The 22,585-nt window shown below is 38.0% G+C and overlaps 4 protein-coding genes across 9 annotated transcripts; 2 read left to right on the plus strand and 2 right to left on the minus strand.

Annotated features, from left to right (window-relative positions):
- LOC104724100 (receptor-like protein kinase HSL1) lies at window positions 948-4,574 on the minus strand. The gene is made up of 2 exons (XM_010442549.1): window positions 1,855-4,574; window positions 948-1,517 (listed from the first exon to the last, which is right to left on the minus strand). Exons 1-2 carry the CDS (start codon window positions 4,364-4,366, stop codon window positions 1,117-1,119), a joined length of 2,913 nt encoding a protein of 970 aa, XP_010440851.1. The 5' UTR covers window positions 4,367-4,574; the 3' UTR covers window positions 948-1,116.
- Window positions 6,807-7,642, plus strand: LOC104724118 (ycf20-like protein). Its single transcript, XM_010442573.2, has 2 exons — window positions 6,807-6,980; window positions 7,116-7,642. Exons 1-2 carry the CDS (start codon window positions 6,841-6,843, stop codon window positions 7,576-7,578), a joined length of 603 nt encoding a protein of 200 aa, XP_010440875.1. The 5' UTR covers window positions 6,807-6,840; the 3' UTR covers window positions 7,579-7,642.
- Window positions 7,712-9,437, minus strand: LOC104724110 (protein TRIGALACTOSYLDIACYLGLYCEROL 3, chloroplastic). The gene is made up of 8 exons (XM_010442560.2): window positions 9,321-9,437; window positions 9,167-9,244; window positions 9,015-9,076; window positions 8,826-8,901; window positions 8,626-8,733; window positions 8,294-8,469; window positions 8,122-8,206; window positions 7,712-8,030 (listed from the first exon to the last, which is right to left on the minus strand). The coding sequence occupies exons 1-8, from the start codon at window positions 9,420-9,422 to the stop codon at window positions 7,992-7,994; spliced, it is 726 nt and encodes a 241-aa protein (XP_010440862.1). The 5' UTR covers window positions 9,423-9,437; the 3' UTR covers window positions 7,712-7,991.
- On the plus strand, window positions 9,806-12,740 carry LOC104724125. Of its 6 annotated transcripts, none has more exons than XM_010442583.2 (7): window positions 9,806-9,954; window positions 10,045-10,152; window positions 10,237-10,416; window positions 10,843-10,904; window positions 12,027-12,161; window positions 12,276-12,424; window positions 12,511-12,740. In XM_010442583.2, the coding sequence occupies exons 3-7, from the start codon at window positions 10,414-10,416 to the stop codon at window positions 12,555-12,557; spliced, it is 396 nt and encodes a 131-aa protein (XP_010440885.1). In that variant the 5' UTR covers window positions 9,806-9,954; window positions 10,045-10,152; window positions 10,237-10,413; the 3' UTR covers window positions 12,558-12,740. The 6 variants fall into 6 exon arrangements, 2 of the variants coding, with proteins under 2 accessions (XP_010440885.1, XP_010440888.1); XM_010442586.2 differs by having other exon boundaries at window positions 10,269-10,416; XR_002034962.1 differs by lacking the exons at window positions 12,027-12,161; window positions 12,276-12,424; window positions 12,511-12,740 and adding an exon at window positions 11,370-11,649 and having other exon boundaries at window positions 9,808-9,954; window positions 10,828-10,977.

Genomic DNA, 22,585 nt, shown 5'->3' on the forward strand with positions numbered 1-22,585 from the left:
AGGGTCATAAATTCATATTCTTTTGTTTCGACTTTCGAGTAAAAAAATGTGTTCATCCATTTTCCTGATATACTTCTTTTAATTTCTGATTTATTGTTATTACCTCTTCATGAGTCAGCTTTATCATCATTAGAGCCTCCTTTTAAAGTTGCCTTTAAGTTGATAATAATTTATTAAAAAGGTGCTATATGGAAATAATTTTAATACATATGCTATTCAAACACGTTTGCAAAACTTATTAAGACAAGCCATTATGCTACGTATTTAATTAAGAAAACACAATGGAGGAACCTGTTATCAAACATTACATAATGGTTGGCATATTTATATTGTATAAATTAATGAGAAAAAATTAACATAATATACATAAATCCATATATATTGTTTAGGAACCATTGTTTGATTGATTAAGAAGTGATATAACTCGTATAATTTCACTATCGCATATTAATGGAAAGTTTCAAACAATTTCAAATATTAGAATTGAAAAGCATGACAGAATAAAAAATATGAGTCTCTTGCTTTTTCTCCTTTGTCCCTTTGTTGATATATAGAGACAAATATGACGATGCGACTCATAGATCGATCATACGTATTCGGATCATACTGATGAACATATATAGACACACACACAAGTATGTATAGCCTATATATTACTTTTTCCCTTTTTAGGTTTATAAAAATGAGAATCAAGAATCCACTTCCATGCCATGCAATCGAAAAAGAAGTTCCACTCACTGATGAATAAAGAAAAATGACGAATTAAAAAGTCTACAAAAAAAAGGAGCTTGTGAATTATCATGATTCATTTAGTGGGTCTACTACATACAGACATTCAGGTTCTATGCGTTATTTTGAAGCAGCTATAAAATTCTAGTCAGAATGATGATCATCGATCCATATATAGTATTTTTGTTTACTGTTTACATGTTGATTAGAAATCGGAGAAGAAAAACCGGAAATAATTAAAGTCTTTAAAGGATAGATGTTAAAATACATGTAGAAGTATTTAAAGACTATATATAAGCAGTTTCTTCTATGATATATATTTAAATACAGGATATCTTAGAAGTTATACGAACTGTTGCTACACCTCTCCATCAAGAAAGCATGAGACTAGAGTCTTGTTTGTGTGAGATGATCTGATGATAGTACTAAATCTTTAATCTTTGTTGTGGATTTAGAGGTCATGTCAGGTCCTCCTTGAGGCGCTGCGTCGATGAGAAGCTGGACGACTTCGTTCATGGTAGGACGGATTGTTGGAGTTCTGCTGGTACAACGGATAGCCACACGCAAGGCATTTATCATATCGGCTCTCGATGATTCGGCTAATCTCTTGTCTAGTGTCTCCATCAATCCTTCTTTTGTGTCAATCTTTGTTGACACCCAGTTCACTATGTTTTTGTTCTCCCCGAAACACGAATCCACCGGTTTCTTCCCTGTGATGAGCTCCATTAACACAACCCCGAAACTGTACACGTCGCATTTGATCGTTGCTTTGGATGAGTACGCATATTCTGCCATTTCCAAATGCATATCATCAATTCGTTAGTATGGAAAAACAAATTGAACTACATTTTACAAATAAAAACACTATCAAAAGAAATTTTTAGAATTGTTGAAAGATAGTTAAATAAAAATATTTCGATAAAATTAATTATAATTAACACCATGAAAATAAATGATCAAATTTAGCAAAATCGTTTACTTGTAACAATAAATAAAAGACCTTTCTTTTCTTTTTTAAGTTACTATGGCGATCATATTAAGCTTAGGTCTAATTGTGTTTGTATTTCCATTGTAAATCATTTTAATGTTTCATAATATAAGGTATAAAGAGGTAATATATATCACCTGGGGCCAAGTAACCATAGGTGCCAGCCATAACTGTCGTGGTTGAATCTTTCCCTCTAGCTTGTAACACTTTTGCAATGCCAAAATCAGCAACTTTAGGCTGATAGTTTACATCCAATAAGATGTTTGTCGATTTGATGTCGCGATGAATGATCGGTGGTGAGAGATCATGGTGAAGGTAAGCCAATCCTTGAGCTACTCCGACCGCGATTTGATGACGAGTACGCCACTCGAGATGAACAAAGCCTTTGTGAAGAGCGTCCCATAAGTTACCATTAGGCATGTACTCGTACACCAGAAGACTACAATCCAAACTTGAGAAATAGCTGAAGAGTTTCACAATGTTCTTATGGCGAATGCTCCCGAGGGTCTCAACTTCGGTTTTCAACTCCTTGTTCAAATGCATTTTGTCTTCGGAAGCTGAGTCTTTGCTGCTTTGGCTCCATAGTTTCTTCACCGCAACTACTTCCCCGGATTTAAGCTCTACTCTGTAGACAGTACCCGAACCACCATGACCTACTATGTTCTTGTCGACAAGAGATTCGAGAATCTCCCTTTGGTCGAAACTTATGCGGTGGAAACTCTTAACGTCGTAAGAGAAGTAAGAAGATGCTAAGGTCTCGTCTTGCTCTATCACTGCTCTGTTTTTACTCATCCGTTGTCTCAAGTAAAACATGATGCACCCTAGGACTAGGATGAAGACTGAGACAAGGATTGCCCATATGGAGCTCAGCTTCTTCTTCCCGCGAGGCTCTTGACACATTGGAAACTTCAAATCCGATGAACCAGCAGTTGGAGGAACACAGAGATTAGGGTTATCCGAAAAGCTTTCTACAAGACCTCCTCTTATTAATGAGACAGGGATGGGACCAGAGAGCCGGTTGTTGGAGAAATTTATCGAGGTTGGGAGCAACTCAGAGAGGTCTTCAGGGATTCTTCCGGTAAGGAGATTACTGGAAAGATCAAGAACGTTGAGAGATCTTAGATTAGAAAGCGATTCAGGTATCGAAGAATCAAGATGGTTGCCTTGCAGCACAAGTAAGTTCAGTTTCCTTAGTCTTCCGATCTCGGACGGTATTGGACCAGACAATTGATTGTTACTGAGATCAAGCTTCACAAGATTGGTGGCATGAGAGATCTCGTGAGGCATAACACCGGAGATTCTGTTACCCTGCATAAAGAGCTCTGACAAATTCCAAGCGCCTCCAATAGCATTAGGTATTGGACCAAACAAGGAGTTGTAAGCCAAGTCGATGATGGAGACATGAGGTAGAGACATAACTCCTTGTGGTATGGTTCCCACGAGGCGGTTGCTCGCAACACGGAACCGTATGAGTGTCTTGCAGTTCCCATAAGTCTCAGGGATTGAACCAGAGAAACGGTTTTGTAGGACAAGAAAGTACAAAAGCTTACCGGATTTGCAAACATGAGCCGGAAGAGGACCTGAGAAGCGGTTTTCCGAGACATCAAGAGCGACCATAGGCGAGGAATATCCAAGATTTGGCGGGAGTTCACCGGTTAAGTAGTTGTCGTAGAGAGACAATATTTTCAAGGTTCTTGAGTTGCCAAGTGACTTGGGAATCTCACCAGTCAAGCTGTTGTTGTAAAGCTGAAGCACTCGTAGTTTCGGAAGACTACAGATTGAATCCGGTATGCTTCCGGTTAACCTGCTAACCGAGATATCGATATCCGTAAGGTTCTTGAGTTTACCGATTTCCTCTGGTATACTCCCAGTTAAGTGATAGTTGTAGTAAAGCTCAAGCTGCCTTAGGTTGGAAAGGTTCCCAATTTCTTTTGGAATCTCACCAGAGAGAAAGTTTCCGCTAAGTTCAAGATCAACAAGAGAACTCAAGTTACCAATGGATCTTGGGATGTTACCATGGAGCATACACGTCATCAGGAGCATGTGTGTGAGCTTCGTGAGCTTAGAGACAGAATCAGGTAGAGTCCAGAGGTCGAGCTCTGGATTCTCATTGAAGTTGAGATACTCTAGATCAGTGAGATTAAAAATGGAGAAAGGGAAGCTACCGGTGAAGTGGTTCCAAGACATGTCGATGACTCTTAAAGCTTTCATTGATGAGAAATCAGGGAGAGTTCCTTTGAGATAAAGAGAGCTCATGTTTAGCTCTCGAAGCAGAGAACAGCTAGGGATGGTGCTAAGGAAGCTGCTGCTTCTGTTGAGATGGTTGCGAGAGAGACGAAGAACACGAAGGTTTGGGAAGTAAGAGCAAATCCCATCTGGGAAAACCCCGGAGAGTGACCAACTGGAAAGGTCAAGATCGGTTACTAGCCCTTGACCGTCGCATCTTACCCCGGTGAAGTCACAATAGTTAGTACCAACGTCGTCAGAAACATTCCAAGAGGACAAAGCGTCACCGAAGAGAGAATTTTTCATAAGCTTGAAGAACTGAGGTTGTTGGTTCGAACTCATCAAGCCCCATGATTGGTTATTGCTGAAGCAAAAGAAGAAGAAGAAGAAGAGAACAAAAACGGTGAAAAAATTGAGATGCATTTCAGGGGAAGATCAAAAGTAAACCTAGAGAAGCTACCTTAGGTTGCAAGAAAAGAGAGATATATAATTTTGGGGTTGGGAGAAAAAAGAGATCAGGAAGAAGAGAAGAAGCTTACAAGTTGAAAGACTGAAATTATTGATAGGCTTATAAAAACAAAAGAAGGGTTCATGTTTTTTTGTACACGATCAAAAATCAGAATCAGATAGATGCATTATACGAAAAGAAATATATAGTTTAAATAATAATATCATTGAAGAAAAGGAACATACATATCTTTCTTTTACATAAAGAAGCTTTATGTTTTATACCCACTAAGTTTATTATAGAGAGAATAACTTAGAGGTGTATGTAGCCAACTTTATACCCTATATAAAGCTTTACTTTAAAAAAAAAATATATCTATATATTAGGAAAAGGAAGAGTTGAAATATCACTGAATCTGATACTAAAGAGTGCATGATCATCTGTCCAAGAACCTCGCTCTTGTCTCGACATGTTTTTTGCTTGTGCTTTTTTGGATGGACATTGGACACAACCATGCATGAGACTATATTAATTATATAAAACATTTTCTCTCGCCATAACTATATTATTTTTATTTCTCTCAAATAGATTTTGAGCTTTCTTCAAACATATGTTCTGTGGAATCGGAAATACGTATATTTAAGTGCAGCATTTGAAAATGTACAAATAATTCTTTTAAAAAATTATTAGTTGTAAATAAAATTCGTATAATTTTCTAAAATTTTAATTTGATATATGTGAATTGTTTAACGAATACATGGTCGTTTAAAGTTTATATAGTTTTCTTTTGTCACAAACACACTTTATTTATCATTGAAACAAATATACGTACGCTCTATTTAATTTAAAACCAGTTAAGAACATAAGCGTAAATAAAACAAAATAATGTATTCATCTTACATATATAGCGCTGCTAATTCACTTAGTTTATAAGTAAAAGTAGGCCATTTATCCGGTTCAGAAATTTCATAAACGTTTTTACTTTTCAACCTAAGTACACTTCCATATGGAGAGAGGAGATACCTCATCGGTATGAGACTATGTACATACAGTTGCTGCTTTCCGTCATGACGAGCATAGTCCATATGAGGTCAGAGGTCTGTCGTCGTCCCAACTTGAAGATTGAACCTCTTGGACTTGGTTCGTCACATTTTTTACGTAAAATATTTGGATAAACCCGGAGGTATGCAAGTGTAGAATAACTAGTCCAAAGAATTTATATATTCGATTAAGGCCCAAACTGTTAATGGGTCTTGGTTATATTAAGAAACAAGTAGTAAACCTAGGTCATCCTTTGGTGTTAGTATAAATATGTGTTGTAATGGTATAAAGTATAAACAACATTTAGGGGTTGTTATTGAATAATGGATTTTAAAAGAATTTGGTGTATTTTGGAATCCAGTGTTATTCAATTAGGTATTTGAAAAAGTACATTAAAATCTGATGTTATTGGATTATGTATTTATTTGATGGATTTTAGAATTCTTTAAAAACATTGTTATTCAATGTCCATTGGATTTGGTATCATTTTAGATTTCAACGTATTTCACTCCAAAAAGATGAACAAACACAATCCCACATATTTTTCAAGTATTTCAATCTCTCTATCTTTCTCTCTTTATTCAAAATTGATTTAGGAGATTATTCTAAGAATTAAGAAATAAAATATAGCTCTGGCCAAAAGACCACTATGATCTTTCATTTTGGGGCTTGACACAGTTTGCAGATCCTCAGATCTGATTCTGCCTATCAAATTCATTGTTTACACAATTTCACTGGTTTTTCTTCCCTTTTTTTTTTTTGAATAAGATTGAGGATTAAAAACTCTTCTATCTATGGTTTCATTTTGATTGAAGATGTTAGTTTCTCTTGTTTTTGTTTCATCTAATTGAAGAACAGGGGAGAAATCACATAAAAAGAAAATCCTAAAAGATTGATATTTCATCTCAGATCCAAAAAAATCAAAACTCTTAACAACTGAATCAAACAACAAGAATCTCCAGCAGAGATCCACCACCATAAATCAAGAAGAAACCCTAATCAGATCTCCAACTCACATGTTTTTTTGTTTCATTTGATATAATTATGGGTAATTTATTTTATTTTTATTTAACTTCAAAAATAAATCCACTAGTAATGACTTTCAAATCTATTAGTAATGTCATTCAAATCCACTAATAACTAGGTTTGGACCCGCACGTACGTGCGGGGTTAATTTCAAAAGCTAAATCTATTTTAAATTTGTAATAATTGTATAATGTATTTTATTAACATTCATAATTCAAAGTCATATTAGTTTAGTATTCGATTTGTTTTTAACTCAGTTAAAAAAAAATAATAATAATAATAATTTGATTTGTTTTTTTATCATTAATGACATTTTTAAAAATAAGAAAAAGAAAACTTTTCCCGTCCTGATATACCCTAAAAATCGAGACATTGTTTTCTAATGGCATGTCAAATTCAAGCTTCACGCGTCTCCCCAGTTCTGGAAATTGATAAAGGTCTCTCCTTTATGATAAATGTCTTCCATAGCAGACGAAGAGCTTCCTCCATTACCCTTACTTCATTTCCTTATCCCATGAAAAGGTACCGTTTTGCGTTTCACGTTTCGATTCTGTGCATAATCATCATCATTGGTTTCAGCATTGCAAATTTTGAATTTGATGCGTAATCATCTTAGGGTTTGAGTATTGAAAAGTTTTCTTCATTTTTGTTCAATAGTTTTCAGATGACAAGACCAAACCGGAAAATAGCGTTTGCGTTAGACACAGGTTCTTCTGTTCCTGTTCCTGGAGATAATGATGGAGGAGGACAAGAGATGAATGGAGACAGGACCGTTCTCGGTAGCACTCGATTGGGTCGAATTGCGATCGCAGGAGGCAAACAGCTGCTTGGGAAGATAAACTCTGCAAGAAAAAACTTCCCAATGAAGATATTTTTGCTGCTTCTTGGCTTCTACACTGCCAATGCATTGGCTACGATTCTTGGACAAACCGGTGACTGGGACGTGCTTGTTGCTGGAATCGTCGTGGCTGCGATCGAAGGAATCGGTATGCTTATGTATAAGAGGCCGTCTTCTTCAATGTTTTCAGGGAAGTTGCAGTCTTTTGTTGTGTTTATGAATTTCTGGAAAGCTGGTGTTTGCTTAGGTCTCTTTGTTGATGCTTTCAAGTTAGGCAGTTGAAATAAAGCATCTTTCTCTTCTTCTAGATGAGTTATGTTTGTGTATATATATACATTTGTTACTACTGTTTTGGAGATTCACAAGTATCTGCTAAAGTTTCAGTATGTATGAAAATGCAAGTCTTTGTTCTTGGTAGATAAAAACCCAATTCTCATTTATGCATTATAGAGTGAAATCTCACGACTTACAATGCTTCCCTGATCTACTCTTCTAAGAATAACGAGTGTTTACAAGTAGGCTAAGCTTTGTTTGGGAGGAACTGAAGTTTCTTGTGAACTAATTGCTCTCAGACGGTTTCTTCCAAATCTTAATGGGAAGCCAGAGGTATATATATTTGCCAGAATCCAGACATATGTTGTGTGCCAACCGTGTCTCGTCGTTTCTTCATCCCAAATTGTCTCAGATTGCGTCCCCTAGTATCTGATTGGTCCATCGAGGCTGCCTGTAGCAAACTGAGAGATACAAAACAAAAATGAATGACTCAAACTGCATCCCAAGTACGTCCATGTTGATATTAGATGTGAACATGTGAAAAGAAGGGACCTGTTGAACTATTGGATTTGTTGAGGTTGTAAATTCATGTGTCATTCCTTGCCAAACGATCTTTCCTTCATACAGAAACAATAACCTGAATACAAGAAGAAACTTAACTTTCTTCAGGGATGAAGTGAGAGCTGCAAAAACCATATCTTGTAATATGGACTGAAATCAGAACCTGTCTACAGCTCTTTGAATGGTGCTATGTTGATGTGTTACAACCAGATAAGACGCAATTTTTCCAGGTTTTCCAACTGCATCCTCATCCGTCATGTGAACAGACCGTATAAGATCTTCAACTACAGTTGATGCAATTGGATCCAGTCCAGCAGTTGGCTCATCGTACAAGAGCACCTAAGAAAAGGCAGCGCATAATTAAACTAACTTCAAAACCCATAAATGAATGCTTAATTTTCACCACCTGATAAGTTAAAAACTTTCATCATGAACTATGAGATGCAGGAGTCGAGCCTCTAGAGAAGAAACAACATGAGTAGATCTTCAGATTACCTCTGGCTCTATGACCTCTTTTGTTGTATCAAAAATTAGTGAACGAGCTAAAGCAACCCTTTTCTTCATTCCACCAGATAGCTCAGAAGGTAATCGATTCTCAACACCCTGATCTTATTAGAAACAAAAATAAAAATAAGCTGGATGTGGACTATTCACCAGGTATTTAACTAGCCTATGTTTGTACTGAATTAAGATACCTTCAAACCAACAGCTGCTAAGGTTTGTGTCACAAGCTCAGATATTTGATTCTCCGGCATTTTTGATCTTTCATAACTGTGATCATTACCATAGACAATCAATATGTCTAAAACCAAAAAAAGCATCCGTATCCGTAATCTTTTGGCTAAAAATGAGGCCATATAGGACGTTAAAGAATAACATCTTACAGTAGAAAACCAACATTTTCACGAACTGATAGAGAATCAAAGAGAGCTGCACTCTGAAACACCTGTAAGATAGAAAAAATGCCATTTATATACACAAACTCGAAACAAATAATCCACGACTCATGAGAATCATATCTCAGAACAGCAGTTACCAGGCCAATACGAAGTCCTGATATTTCCTCATCACTTATCAAACCAGCTCGTTTTTTTCCTCGTATATAAACTTCTCCCTGCATACCAAACATCAAAGAAAATCCATAATCTGAAGGTTATGATCTGCCAGATAGAGTAGAGACAGTTGCAGACCTTGTCTGGAGCAAGAAGTCCAGCCATGATCTTTAAAATGGTTGATTTCCCAGTCCCAGAAGGACCGATCACCCCAACAGCTTCGCCATGTCTAATCTGCATTCAAAAGAATTTGGTTAGCATGTCGTCGTAATTCTCGTTTCGTTCTATCATGTACCTATTTTGGTGTACACCCGTTGACAAATTTCCATCGTATTAGGAAATGTATTACCAATACAGGGAAACCCCGATATGGGACATATGTTGTATTTCGATTGGAAAGAGTACATGACGGACAAAAAAACACAAATCTTGAATGAGACAAAATCAAATATAATTAATAATATATCTTTCTACTATAGAATAAAAATAAGAAAAATGAAATTACTTCTTTGTTCTTGTTATTTTAAATTTACGGCCTACCAAATATGTTTAACCAAAAGAAACCCAATTACCAAATCCCCTGGCCAAGCCCAATAAATTAAAGGAACCAACAAAAAAAAAAAGGTCAGCTTTTGCAACAGACGTTGACTCTCCGACCAAAAACAAAAAAGAATATTGGAAAAGGGAAAGTGTTGAAGAGACGATTTCTTTAACCTTCCTCGACCACATCAAACATCTAAAATCTAAATTCATCAGAAATTAATCGAAGCGAGTGAGTACAACACCTTCTGTGTTACTCTCGGATTAATAATTATTCATTCATATTTATCTAAGTTTTGTTTTCTACATCCTTATTTTGCAGATGGATTTCTAGGGTTTTTGCAAGCAATCGAAACGGCTTCAATTGCTATCAATCCATATCAAAAGAGAGATTAGTGTCGCGATTCATGACACTTGAAAGCTGAAGCAGGTTATCCTTGTATTTGAAGTATTTATATCTGAAAATTAAATATGTGGAAGACCTGAATCAGCTCTACGTTCATGACTTATGCAGATTCATTTCATGTTTTTTTTTTTTTTTGCAAGCATTCAAGTGTGTTCAACTTGAGTCTCTTGGATTAGTAACGATCCGCAGCAAAATTTGGCTTTTGTCTCTTACATCATAACGAAGTCCCTCCCAAATCAACATGTGCATTGCCAAAGATAAGCTAACTTATGCTACTGCCTAAAAATGGTAATTATTCTTTTATAGTTGTTTAGAAATGAGAAAATTTGACAACAACGATGAAGGTTATAATTTATGAACACCATTAACGAATATATGTAATAGGAAGAACGAAATCAGCCTTTTACATCCTTAGGCTACTCATTCTTAATATTCACAGGCGTAATTTTCCCATCATTCGTCTTCTCAAGGACCATTGGAGCAATGTATTCCTTCATTGTAAAAGAAGTTCAGCTAATTAGGGTAGCCTACAAAATTAAGAGTATTGGTATTAGACAATCCATATCTAGCATTTCATATCTAGGAGATTACCATTATCACATTACTAAAAACTATATATATATAATTACTTATATAGATTTTTAACACAAATCTCGATCAAGTCTCATTTTTCATCAGCTTATATTGATAAGTATTTAGTTTATTTCAGGATAGAACTTACAGATTCATGAGCCAATAGTGACTTGGTTTCTCGGCCTTGTTTTGATGTTCTCAAGGTATGTGAAACCTGTAACTTTCTATGAAACTTCCTGAGTGAATCCATCATTGGCGGCCTTCTATACTTATAAGGTGAGTTTAAGAATTGTATTGTAGGTTTTTGATGTGTTTGGTTGTATCAGACGTCTAGTTTGGTATTTATATAAGTAATGGAGGAGAAATTGTAGAGGAGATGTTTAGGGGTTTGATTGTTCTATTTTTCAGTTTAAGTTTTTCGGAAAGTGAAAGATTTGGTTAGTTTTGGAAATGCTTTTGATTTGAGATGTTATTGTGGAGGATGTTTAGGGATTTGATTGTTCTAATTTTTTTGAAATTTGGATGAAAGATTGATTACATGATTGTGTGCGAGTAAATAGCTAATTTTGAAAGAGTCTTGATATGGTTGGTTCCTAATTCTCCGTAATACAATATTTATTGTGATCTATTAACATATTAATTTCCCTAATTATTGTATTTGTTCACAGGTAGCTGTAGAGGATTCTGTTTGGAAATGATTGTATCATAAACATGATCCGAATAGAGTAATACCACACATCTAAAGATCCGCGTGTTTCTACTCAATTAGATTACCTCTTTGCCCCCAAATATTTTTTTCCTTGTTCTTTATTTTTTTTATTTCGTAAGGGCATTGTATGGCATATTAGTTTTATTGTTTTTTTTTTATCCTAAGTGTGCTTCCCTTTTAATAGTATAGATGACAACAAATTCACGTTAAATAAATTAGAAAACTTTTGAATTCTAAAATCCACAAGTAATTAAAATCTATTAAAGTCTTTCATTCAATAACACCCCCTTAGTTTCTGTTATTTGGCTTCTTCGAGCTCAACTTTTAGTTTTTCTACAGTCCTGCCTACATTTTCTTTTTGGAAAACGAGGAAGATGTCGTAGACAAGGCATTGAAACTTACTGGAAGTGACATGGGCGGATGGATTGTAGTCGTTAAGGCTGTACTAATGCCTACTTGTTACAAAAATTGTGTGGCATGTTTCAGATATTTCCTTGGACAACGTCAATAAATATTATTTTCTCCTTGGAAAATCAATGTCTGATGTGTTCTTTGATTGATTGTGATCGATCATGCTATATAATATTATCTCCTGCCATTGCAATTGAATTAATAGGATGGGGGTTTTGGCGTGTTATGACCTACTTTCTTTACTGCCTGAGGCTGATGTCAAGATCGGGCTGTCTAAACATTTCTCTTCTAGTGGAGAGGTTACACGTGTAGATGTCCGCAGAAATACTCGTCACGAATGGTTTGTAGTCTATTTCCTCCAGTTTGTGACACAGTCGGTTGTGAATTTTCTCTCTCTCTCCCTCAAGTTATTAAATTTCTAACGAAAGACTTTTGTCTCTGTTGAATTTTACAGCTCAGCTCTAGTTTGTATAGTGGGACAAGGATGTGTAGAGAAGGCGCATGAACTAAGTGGAGGACGTAACGCTGATGGATGGAATATTGTAGTTGAACGTGTTTTTCCTCTCAAGCGCAAAGCAACCCATACTGGCAAAGGAAATCCATGTACAAATTTGATCTTTTGTCTTCTTTTACCAGCAACTCTTGCAAAATTATGACCTCTCGTTGATTTCCTTGTTTATACTTTTTAGTAATGGAGGCTAAGATGGAGAAGATGGTCAAGGGAAGAAGAAGATGATGAAGAAGAAAACTACGGAGTAGAAGCCTCTCTCTTTCTTAGGACAAGACAAGACGAATCCTTTTTGGTGTTTTTTAGTAATAGTTTGTGATACAATCCAACCCCTTCTGATTGTGTGTTTTTTAAAAAAAAAACAATACTTACGGATTTTCTATAGTTATTTGTCAGCGCATGTTGCCGGTATGATGTGGTTTAATAATTGAATCTAAAATTCACACAATGAATTTGTTTGAGTGGGGAACAAATTCACTTAAAGATCTCTCTCTAAAAATTGGATTAAAGCTAGCAAATAAAGAGGAGTTATGATTTTTTGAAGAAGAAGGTAGGGTTTTGCTCATAAACAATGAAGAATTAGGATTTTGTATTAATTGCTGGATGGATTACAATAAAGGGGATCTCCCTTATTTATATGTTTCTCTAGATTACAGAATATAACTACTTTCCTAATAGATCAAACCAAGATTAGGAAAGTTTCTTCTTCCATGTTAGGTCAGCCGCCGGGCGATCTAAGTAGTCGGGTTCATTGAGGCGGCTGAATGACTTCGTTGGGCTTCTTGCGTATAGGCCCGGTTAACTGTCCCAAAAGAGGGGGTCCCTCGGTTTAGTTTATCTTCGGTTTAGATCGGTATGTCGTGGGTGCTAAATCCCGCACCAACAATTAGTCCCCCCCCCCAGTTCGGTAGATTCGATTATCCATTCGAGTTTCCGAACTATAGAAAAAATATTCGATCTGAACTTTAGGAAAACTGAATTCCGAGCATGCGAACTGATGTTGTGCGTCAGAACTCGTCGCCTCGTTAAAACCTTCTCCGGTAAACCTCATGGGAAAACCTGAAGTAAGGAAAAAGAGTACGAGTCATGATCCTAATGAAGGTCATACGGACGGTCTCGCTGATGGTTGCCTTGGCTGAGTCGATCTTTCGGTCTTCTTGGACGAATGCTTGGACGAAGTGGTTGATCTTATGTCTTGAAGTCCTGGATGAGCTCTTGGTTTGAGTTATCCTGCGGGCGATATGAATGTCCGAGAGGTGTCCGGGACCGGCTCGAGCGTTCTTGGGCGTGTGTTTGATCCCGTGCTCACATCACGTACCGTTGTAGTTGCTAATCCAAGTTGAGACGTGTCATAGATCATAATGACTTTTTGTAGTTGGTCGCTCTCTTCATAGCTGACTAGCTAGCTCGCAATTTGAGACTGGAATCTCGGAGGTCAGAAGAGGAAGCTCAGTCTTCGCAGGCCATTAGGTTTGTGATTTCTGAAATGAATGATGATTCAGATCGAGATGGTAATTGAGACTGGATCATGATGTAATGATGAACTACAATCGAAGTTATCTGCAGACAATCTGAAACTGAAGTTGTCTGATCATGAACTGAAGCAGAAGCTGTCTGAGGTTGACTTGGAAGTGAGGTGTCTGAGGACGACCTGACAATGAGACGTCAAAGGACGACCTGAAACTGAAGTTATCCGAAGACGAACTGAAAATTGTCTGAAGGACGAACTGAGAAGTTTTTCGAAGACGAACTGAAAAGTGTCTAAAGGACAAACTGAGAAGTTTTCCTGAAGACGAACTGAAAAGTTGTCTGAAGGAAGAACTGAGAAGTTTTCCGTAGGACGAACTGAGAAGTTGTCTGAAGACGAACTGAAAAGTTGTCTGAAGGAATAACTGAAACTCAAGTTGTCTGAAGTACGAACTGAAAAGTTATCCGAAGATGAACTGAGAAGTCGTCTGAAGACGAACTGAAAAGTTGTCTGAAGACGAACTGAGAAGTTGTCTGAAGACGAACTGAAAAGTTGTCTGAAGACGAACTGAAAAGTTGTCTGAAGACGCACTGAAAAGTTTCCCGAAGACAAACTGAGAAGTTGTCTTGTTTAGACAAATTGCTTTTGCAAGAAATAAAGTTTTCACTCTATTCGGAATTTTACACGAGGCGGGACGTCTCCCGGCTTACACCGAGTAATCCTTATTGAGGGTAATTTAACCCGAGCGTCAATGCGCTTTAGCGAAGGGCGAAGTATAGGACTTCGGCTTACCTTCTTTGCTCCAGTTCGGAAGTCGAAAGGCGAAATTTAAAACTCTGGGTTCGGCTTATATCCGTCCGAACTGGAACTTACGAAACAATTCTAAAAGAATTCTCTGGGTTCGGCTTATCTCTCGTCAAGGAGTTATCGAAACAATTCAAAAAGAATTCTCTGGGTTCGATTTGTCTCGCATTGGAGATTTGTTATCGAAACAATTCAAAAAAGAATTCTCTGGGTTCGATTTATCTCAAGTCAGAGATTTATTGCGTAGTAACGCAAATCGATCATCTGGCCAGGATGTCGATGATGATCAGTTCGGTTCTGAACTTGATACACATTCGTGTATACCTAGTTTTTTTTTTTTTTTTTTTTTTNGCGTGTAACTGAAGCATTTAATGTTGACACAGTTTCGCAGCGCAATCTGATTGTCCTTGGCTACTATGCTCTTACAATATGATTGGTGTAAAAAATACTAGGACTCAGCGGTTATCTCCCCCCCCCCCCTTCACTATAAATAGAACGGGAAGAAGAGGTATGGTGAGCATCTCACATCCAATTCATAGAAGAACACAATATGCCAATAACAACCCGATCTGCGTGTCATGGCTCGGAACCGAACTGAGTTTATACGTGGCAAGGCTCGGTTGCGAGACAAGACTCGGCTTTGTTTTTTTTTTTACGAGGCATGGCTCGGTTGCGAGACAAGACTCGGCTTCTTTTTTTTACGAGTCGTGGCTCAGTTGCGAGATAAGTCTCGGATTCTGATTTTTTTTTTTAAAGTAAGGATGCTTGCTTCACACTGATAAGATATGCCATCATGCTGAAGAGATCTCTTACACTAGAGATTGATGCAATAATAGAGCTCAAATCTATCGTAGAATAAATAGTCAAGAATGCTAGGCATGTGATAAAATGTGATAAAAGGGATAACAAATCAAATACATATGATCAAGTAATAATGATTTTCAAGTTCATGTGTTTTGATGATTCTATATGGCATGAGGATATCTAGCGCAACTTGATTTGACTAAATTAACATATAAGAATGTATAGAAGACTTATCTCGATGAATATGTCGGACAAAATGTGTCTGCTTCAGAAACACAGTGATAGCTTTTGGTAGAAATAGCCGATTGACATGAAATTGGTCTTGTTAGATAGATAAGCTTCGGGGCTTCAAATTGATATGTTGATCGGCGTCTGGAGCTTTCTAGAGTGGCAGGAAATTGCTTCCAAAATCGGCTCTTTGGACAAGTCAGATCTGTCATTTAGAGTTTTGATAGATCACACATGTTGAGGAAAATTGGTGATAAATTTCTTGAAACAGCTCGGTTTCAGGCGAGGTCGGTCTCGTAAGAGAGATGAGACTCGGGGCTTCAAGCTGATATGCATATTGATTACATCTTCCATATGGATTCCTGGGAATATTGTCATGATGTAAGGCGATCTGACAATTGCGGACAGGCTGCATCTGATCAAGATAACTGGTCATAAGTTCAGATGTTGAGCACCAATGAAGATTTGATCGATCTCGTTAGGAAGATAAGCCTTGGGGCTTCAAATTTACATGTAGATCGCCGTCTGGTTCTTCCTAGAACGCCAGAAAGTCGTCTTCAAAGTTTGACTTTCTTGACAGATCAGATTAGCGATTTAGGGTTTTGACAGATCGCACCAGTTAAGGAAAATCTGTGATAAGTTTCTTGAAACAGCTCGAATTGAGGCGAGGTTGATCTCGTTAGAATCATAAGCGTCGGGGCTTCAGATGGATATGTAATACGGCACCTGGTTCTCCCTAGATCGATGGGAAACGTCGTTAAAAGTCGGAGATCGGTTCTGCAATATAGAGTTCTGACAGATTAGACCAGTTGAGGAAGATTGGTGATAAATTTCTTGAAACAGCTTGGCTCCAGGCGAGGTTGGTCGTGTTGGAACGATAAGCCTCGGGACTTCACACTGATATGCAGATCGCCTAAAGGTTCTATCTGGATCGCTGGGAATAGTGTCACGATGTGAGACGACCCGTCAATTGTGGACAAGCTGCATCTGCTCCGTAAAATTGGTCATAAGTTTTGATAGATAGCACTGATTGAGACGTGGTCAATCTTGATAGAAAGCTAAGCCTCGGAGCTTCAAGTTTTTATGTATTTTGATTCTTGGTTCCTTCTAGATCGGTGGCGAACTAATCTCCAAGTCATGATGGCGAGCTGATAGCTAGACTTTTGACCAGGATATGTCAGTTTGGAAGTAGGGTGATAACTTTCGGTAGACACTTCGGACTGAGTTGAGATCGGCTTTTCTGGGAAGATAAACCTCTGAGCTTCAGAATGATATGTATACCGGCTCTAGGTTCCAATAGATCGGTGGCAAACTGCTCTCCAAGTCGGGATGACGAACTGACAGCTCTAGTTTCGAACAGGATGTGTCTGTTCCGGAAATAGAGTGATATCTTCTGGTAGACACTGCAGTTTGAGACGAGGTCGGTCTCATTAGAAAGATAAGCCTTAGGGCTTAAATTTGATATGCATACCGGCTCTAGGTTCCGTCTATATAGGTGGCAAGCTGTTCTACAAGTCATGACGGCGAGCTGATAGCTAGGCGCCAGGCTATAATTGGAAGCTAAACGATCTAGGAATGAAGCTAGGCAGTCAGGCGAAAAGCTGGACGAGCTGGAGAGGTAGGCGACAAGCTAGACGAGCTGTTGAGGTAGGCGACAAACTGGACGTCCTGGTGAAATAGGCGATGAGCTGGACGACCTGGCGAGGTAGGCGACAAGCTGAACAACATGGCGAAGTGGCGACAAGCTGAACAAGCTGGCGAGGTGGATGACAAGCTGAACGAGCTGGCGAGGTGGGTAACAAGCTGAACGAGCTGGTGAGGTGACAAGCTAGACGATCTGGCGAGGTGGGCGACAAGCTGGGCGACCTTGAGAGGTAGATGACAAGTTGGGCGACCTAGAGAGGTAGGTGATAAGTTGGGCGACCTGGAGAGATAGGCGACAAGCTGGGCAACCTGGAGAGATTGGTGACAAGCTGGACAACATGCTAGATAGACAGACCGCTCTGAAATTTCAGTTAGGTAATCTGTCGACGAGCTTGTTCCAATTGGTTTGCTCGGAAATTGCTTCCAAAGTAGGTTGGTCTGCGTTTTAGGGTTTTAGACACGCTGCACAGAACAGGCAATAACTCTTAGTTCAGAGCTCGGACTCAAACAGGGTCGGTCTCTCCGGAAAGATGACGCTAAGGGCTATCCGTGGATAGGTTATGCGTAATCTGGGGCATAGTACTTTGTCGGGAAATCGATCCCGAAGCTGACAAAGACAGATCTGCGTTTTAACAGATAGTGTATGCTGGAGAGAAATAATGATATCTCTCGGTAGACAAGTCCGATCGACATGAAACCGGATTCTATGGAAAGCTTATTCTCTGGTCAATCCATAGGTAGGTTATTAATAACCTAGTTCGGCGGAGTCTGCTGGTAAATCGTCCCCGAGGTCGACTGGTCGGGACCAGTCAGATCTATATTAATTTCGACAGATAGAATATGCGGCAGTGAGAAGGCGATTTCTCTCTGAAGAAAACTCCGATTGAAACGAAATTGAGTTCTATGGAAAGCTTATTATCAGGGCAATCCATAGACAGGTTATTTACGACCTGATTCGTCGTACTCATCCGGGAACTCGATCCCGAGGCTGGCTGGTCGAAAACAGACGGATCCTTATTTAAAGGATAGAGTATGTTGCAGAGAAACTGTGATATCTTTCAGAAGAGAGCTCGGATTGAAACGAAATCGGGTTCCACGGAAAGCTACTGCTTGGGGCAATCCGTAGATAGGTTACTCGTCTTCTGGTTCGTCGGGAGCTGCCGGGAATTCGCCTTGCAAGGTGGCGGTTCGGATAGTTGAACTTGATCTTCTGGTTTATTTTAGCTTTTGTTGTAGAGAGGAAAAAACGTAGAACTGTTGTGTAAGGCTCCCCACATACGGCGCCAATATTAGGAAAGTTTCTTCTTCCATGTAATAGATCAAACCAAGATTAGGAAAGTTTCTTCTTCCATGTTAGGTCGGCCGCCGGGCGATCTAAGTAGTCGGACTCATTGAGGCGGCTGAATGATTTCGTTGGGCTTCTTGCGTATAGGCCCATTTAACTGTCCCAAAAAAGGGGTCCCTCGGTTTAGTTTACCTTCGGTTTAGATTGGTATGTCGTGGGTGCTAAATCCTGCACTAACAATTCTGTTTTCATCATTACCCAAGACTATATACATTCGATTCGACTGATTAGCTATTTAGGTAGACAAACAAATTTTTCTTAAACTTCAAAAAAATGAAATGATTGAGCATTCTTGTTTATAAAAATCATGATATTTACCATTTTTGTGCCCCTTGAAGATTAAAATGTCTGGGCATCCATGTTTATTGTACGAAGAAAAATTTAGTCATGCGCACTTTGCAAAGCCGAATTTGTAACATTTTATAAGCAAATTTATCAACTGAAGCATTATCTCCGCAAAGAGCCTCTACCTCAAGTTTGTGCCATTGAGTAATCGTACTTCAATTAAATCTTTAACAACAGCTCTGATTGATCATCCCAAGTGAACTACACAAATCTTTAACAACACTATTTTATTACTAGGAAATTAAATCATTATCTAAAAAAATCTCATCTTCAATAAATTTTATTCAAAATACCACTAAAATTTTAAAATTTATATTAATATATGTGTAAATTTATAAAAATTTACAAAATTTATCATATATATATAAATAAAATTTAATATATATATTTTATAAATATTTTCTTTAAAACTTTTAAAACCTTTTTAAAATCTTATAAATATTTGGATTGAGTCTCCTAATATTAGTTACTATCCAGAACCAGAAATCGATATAAATTTTATAAACATTTATAAATTTTCATTTAATAAGGGATATTTTAAAAATAGATAAATCACGCTTCTATTTTTGAACAACGAACACCAAAAAGAAAATTTCTCAAAATTTCTCAAAATTTCTCTTTATGATTTAAACATAGAAAACTTACAAAAATATCATTTACTTATGGTCCAAGATCCAGAAAACTGTCCGGCGTTCTCTAACCAACTAGATGATTTGCAAGTCTTCGGTTCTTCTTTCCACTCTTTACCCTAGCAAACTCCAAGATTGCCTCGCTCGGTCGTCTAGAATTTTAATCGTAGAAAATTCATTTGTAAACTTTTTTTCTTTAGTTTGAGCTACCAATCTTGAAGTTTCCTTCTAATTAATGTGGTTGACAAAATATATATATATATATATATATATATATATATATATTTTACCTTTTTTTAACATTTAGATTTATTATTTAATGAGCAAAGCCTATGACCGGGTTGAGTGGCATTTTAATGCTCACCTACTTCGGAAGATGGGTTTCTGTGAGAAATGGATCGCCTGGATAATGTGGTGTATACAATCAGTGCGGTATAGGGTTCTTATAAATGGCCAGCCATAAGGGTTGATTGTCCCCAAACGGGAGCTTTGTTAGGGTGATCCTTTGTTTCCATATTTATTTATTTTGTGCATGGAAGTTCTGGTTATGAATATCTAAAAGGCGAAACGGGATAAATTGATTACCGGGATAAAGGTGGCAAGGCCCTCCCCCTCTATTTCTCATCTCTTATTTGCGGATGACAGTTTGTTTTTCTGTCAAGCTAAGAAGGAGCAATGTGAGGTCATTTTATGGATTTTAAAACAATATGATGGAGTTTCAGGTCAACAAATAAACTTCACCAAATCTTCTTTACAATTTGGGCATAAGGTTTCAGACGAGACCAAAGAAGAGTTGAAAACAGTCTTAGGCATTTCAACCTTAGGCGGGATGGACACTTATTTAGGTTTACCAGAGAGCATGGGTGGGTCCAAAACAAAACTATTTTCTTATGTTAGAGAACGGCTTCATACCAAGGTTAATGGGTGGTCTTCAAAACTTTTATCTAAGGGGGGCAAAGAGGTAATGATAAAATCGGTTGCTACCGCTCTACCTACCCATGTGATGTCTTGTTTTTGTCTCCCAAAATGCGTCACGGCAAAATTAACTAGTGCGGTAGCAAAATTTTGGTGGAGTAATAACGGTCACTCAGGAGGAATGCATTGGATGGCCTGGAATAAGCTTTGCGAGCAAAGCAAATGGTGGTTTGGGTTTTTGGAGTGTGGATGATTTTAATACTGCTCTCTTGGCCAAACAATTATGGTGGCTGATCTCGGTGTCGGACTCGCTTTTTGCGAGAATATTTAAAGGCAGTTATTTCCGTAATTCAGATCCTTTAGAACCTATCAAATCATATTCCCCGTCTTATGGATGGAGGAGTATCATCTCCGCTCGACCTCTGGTAAACAAAGGGCTTATTAAAAGGGTTGGGTCTGGGGCCTCCACTTCTATTTAGACAGATCCCTGGATACCATCTCAATTCCCGAGGCCAGCTTTACAACAAGCTTCAAATATTGACATGTCACTTACAGTGGACCACTTCAGTGACACAGGGACAAATTCATGGAAGATTGAATTGCTCACTACTACCTTTGTCCCGGTGTCTCTTTGATTCGCGCTATGTCGTTGAGGACCCCTCATTATGTGGATTCTCTAGGTTGGCATTTCACCAAAACTGGCAAATATACGGTTAAATCGGGTTACTAGACAATTCATAAGGATCCGCTGGTAGAGGTTTATGGCCTAGATATTCGGTCTTTGCAAGATTATGTTTGGAAGGTAAAGTGTCCACCTAAGTTAAAGTATTTTATGTGGCAAATCCTTTCTGGTTGTGTGGCTGTCACGAGGAATTTACATGATAGAGGTATAGGGTGTGACCCAGGGTGCCTTCGGTGTGGTGATCCACAGGAGTCTATAAATCATGCTATTTTCCTTTGCCCGCCTGCCATCCAAACCTAGGCGCTTTCTCACATTCCAACGGTTATGAGCGTTTTCCCATCAGAGTCATTATATGCAAATATGGGTTATCTTTTCTGGCAAACGCTGAAGGTTGCCAATACTTCCATGTTTCCTTGGTTGTTATGGTACATTTGGAAAGTGAGGAAAGAAAAGGTTTTTGAGGCTTTGGATAAAGATCTCCATATTTGCGGGGTTTTTTATTTAAAATTTTCTTGTTCAAGGTTTTGGAATTGATATTTCAGAATTATGATTTATTTGAGAAATCATTTTTCAAGATTTTGAAATTTATACAACTTGCAGAGAGTGAGGAAAAGGCTTGGACTTCAGCTCAATTAGAACTTCTACATGAGCCTCCACAACCCCCTCTTGGTCTTGTACATACCACGAGTTATTCGGATTACAGGTGTTTCATTGATGGCTCTTGGAAGGATAGTGATTTTTATGCAGGAGTAGGGTGGTTTTGTTCTCGTTGTGAAGACCCTCGCCAACTATGGGGGCTGTAAATCTCCGTCGTAGCTTGTCGGCTCTACACGCAGAGGTGGAAGCCTTGGTCTGGGCAATAAAGTGTATGATGGAAGCAAACAAGAGAGATGTGATGTTCGTAACTGACTGCTCAGACTTGGTGAAGATGGTGTCTTTTCCAGCAGAGTGGCCTGTCTTCTCAACCTACCTGGAAGAGATCCAAAATGATAAGAGGAGTTTTCTTGATTTTTCTTTAATTTTAGTTTCTCGCCAAGCTAATACCAAAACGGATAATTTGGCTCGTAAAGTACGGGTCGAACCGCTCCTAAGTTTATTTGTAAACGATGTTCCTTCACATTGGTTGTTTTAAGCTAATCAATTAAAGTTGTTGACAAAAAAAGATTTATTATTTAATGCAAATGATGAATCAACGAGATATTATTATTTAACCACAGATAAATAAAGGCAATTCTAGTATTCTACCACATATAAAATGATAAATGATTATGATCATATTAGACTCTGTAGACAAAACTTCTTTCAAAGAGAGTTAAAAAAGAACATGATACTCTCTCTCGTCTAAACCTAATAACAGCCGCCGCTCAAAGTTTTCTTCAGATCTGAGACTGG

Source organism: Camelina sativa, chromosome 2, assembly GCF_000633955.1.
Source record: "Camelina sativa cultivar DH55 chromosome 2, Cs, whole genome shotgun sequence".
NCBI classification, from domain to species: domain Eukaryota; kingdom Viridiplantae; phylum Streptophyta; class Magnoliopsida; order Brassicales; family Brassicaceae; genus Camelina; species Camelina sativa.

Bases quoted from the DNA above. Each gene is read 5' to 3' on its own strand.
- LOC104724100 (XM_010442549.1), bottom strand. From the start codon at position 4,366: ATGCATCTCAATTTTTTCACCGTTTTTGTTCTCTTCTTCTTCTTCTTC. The intron at 1,518-1,854 runs GTGATATATATT...TGGAAATGGCAG, and splicing joins CTATGGTTACTTGGCCCCAG to AATATGCGTACTCATCCAAA.
- LOC104724118 (XM_010442573.2), top strand. From the start codon at position 6,841: ATGGCATGTCAAATTCAAGCTTCACGCGTCTCCCCAGTTCTGGAAATT. The intron at 6,981-7,115 runs GTACCGTTTTGC...TTTGTTCAATAG, and splicing joins TTTCCTTATCCCATGAAAAG to TTTTCAGATGACAAGACCAA.
- LOC104724110 (XM_010442560.2), bottom strand. From the start codon at position 9,422: ATGCAGATTAGACATGGCGAAGCTGTTGGGGTGATCGGTCCTTCTGGG. The intron at 8,734-8,825 runs GTATCTTAATTC...TAATAAGATCAG, and splicing joins TAGCAGCTGTTGGTTTGAAG to GGTGTTGAGAATCGATTACC. The intron at 8,470-8,625 runs GTAATCTGAAGA...GCCTTTTCTTAG, and splicing joins AAGAGGTCATAGAGCCAGAG to GTGCTCTTGTACGATGAGCC.
- LOC104724125 (XM_010442583.2), top strand. The intron at 10,905-12,026 runs GTATGTGAAACC...TTGAATTAATAG, and splicing joins CTTGTTTTGATGTTCTCAAG to GATGGGGGTTTTGGCGTGTT. The intron at 12,425-12,510 runs GTACAAATTTGA...TATACTTTTTAG, and splicing joins TACTGGCAAAGGAAATCCAT to TAATGGAGGCTAAGATGGAG.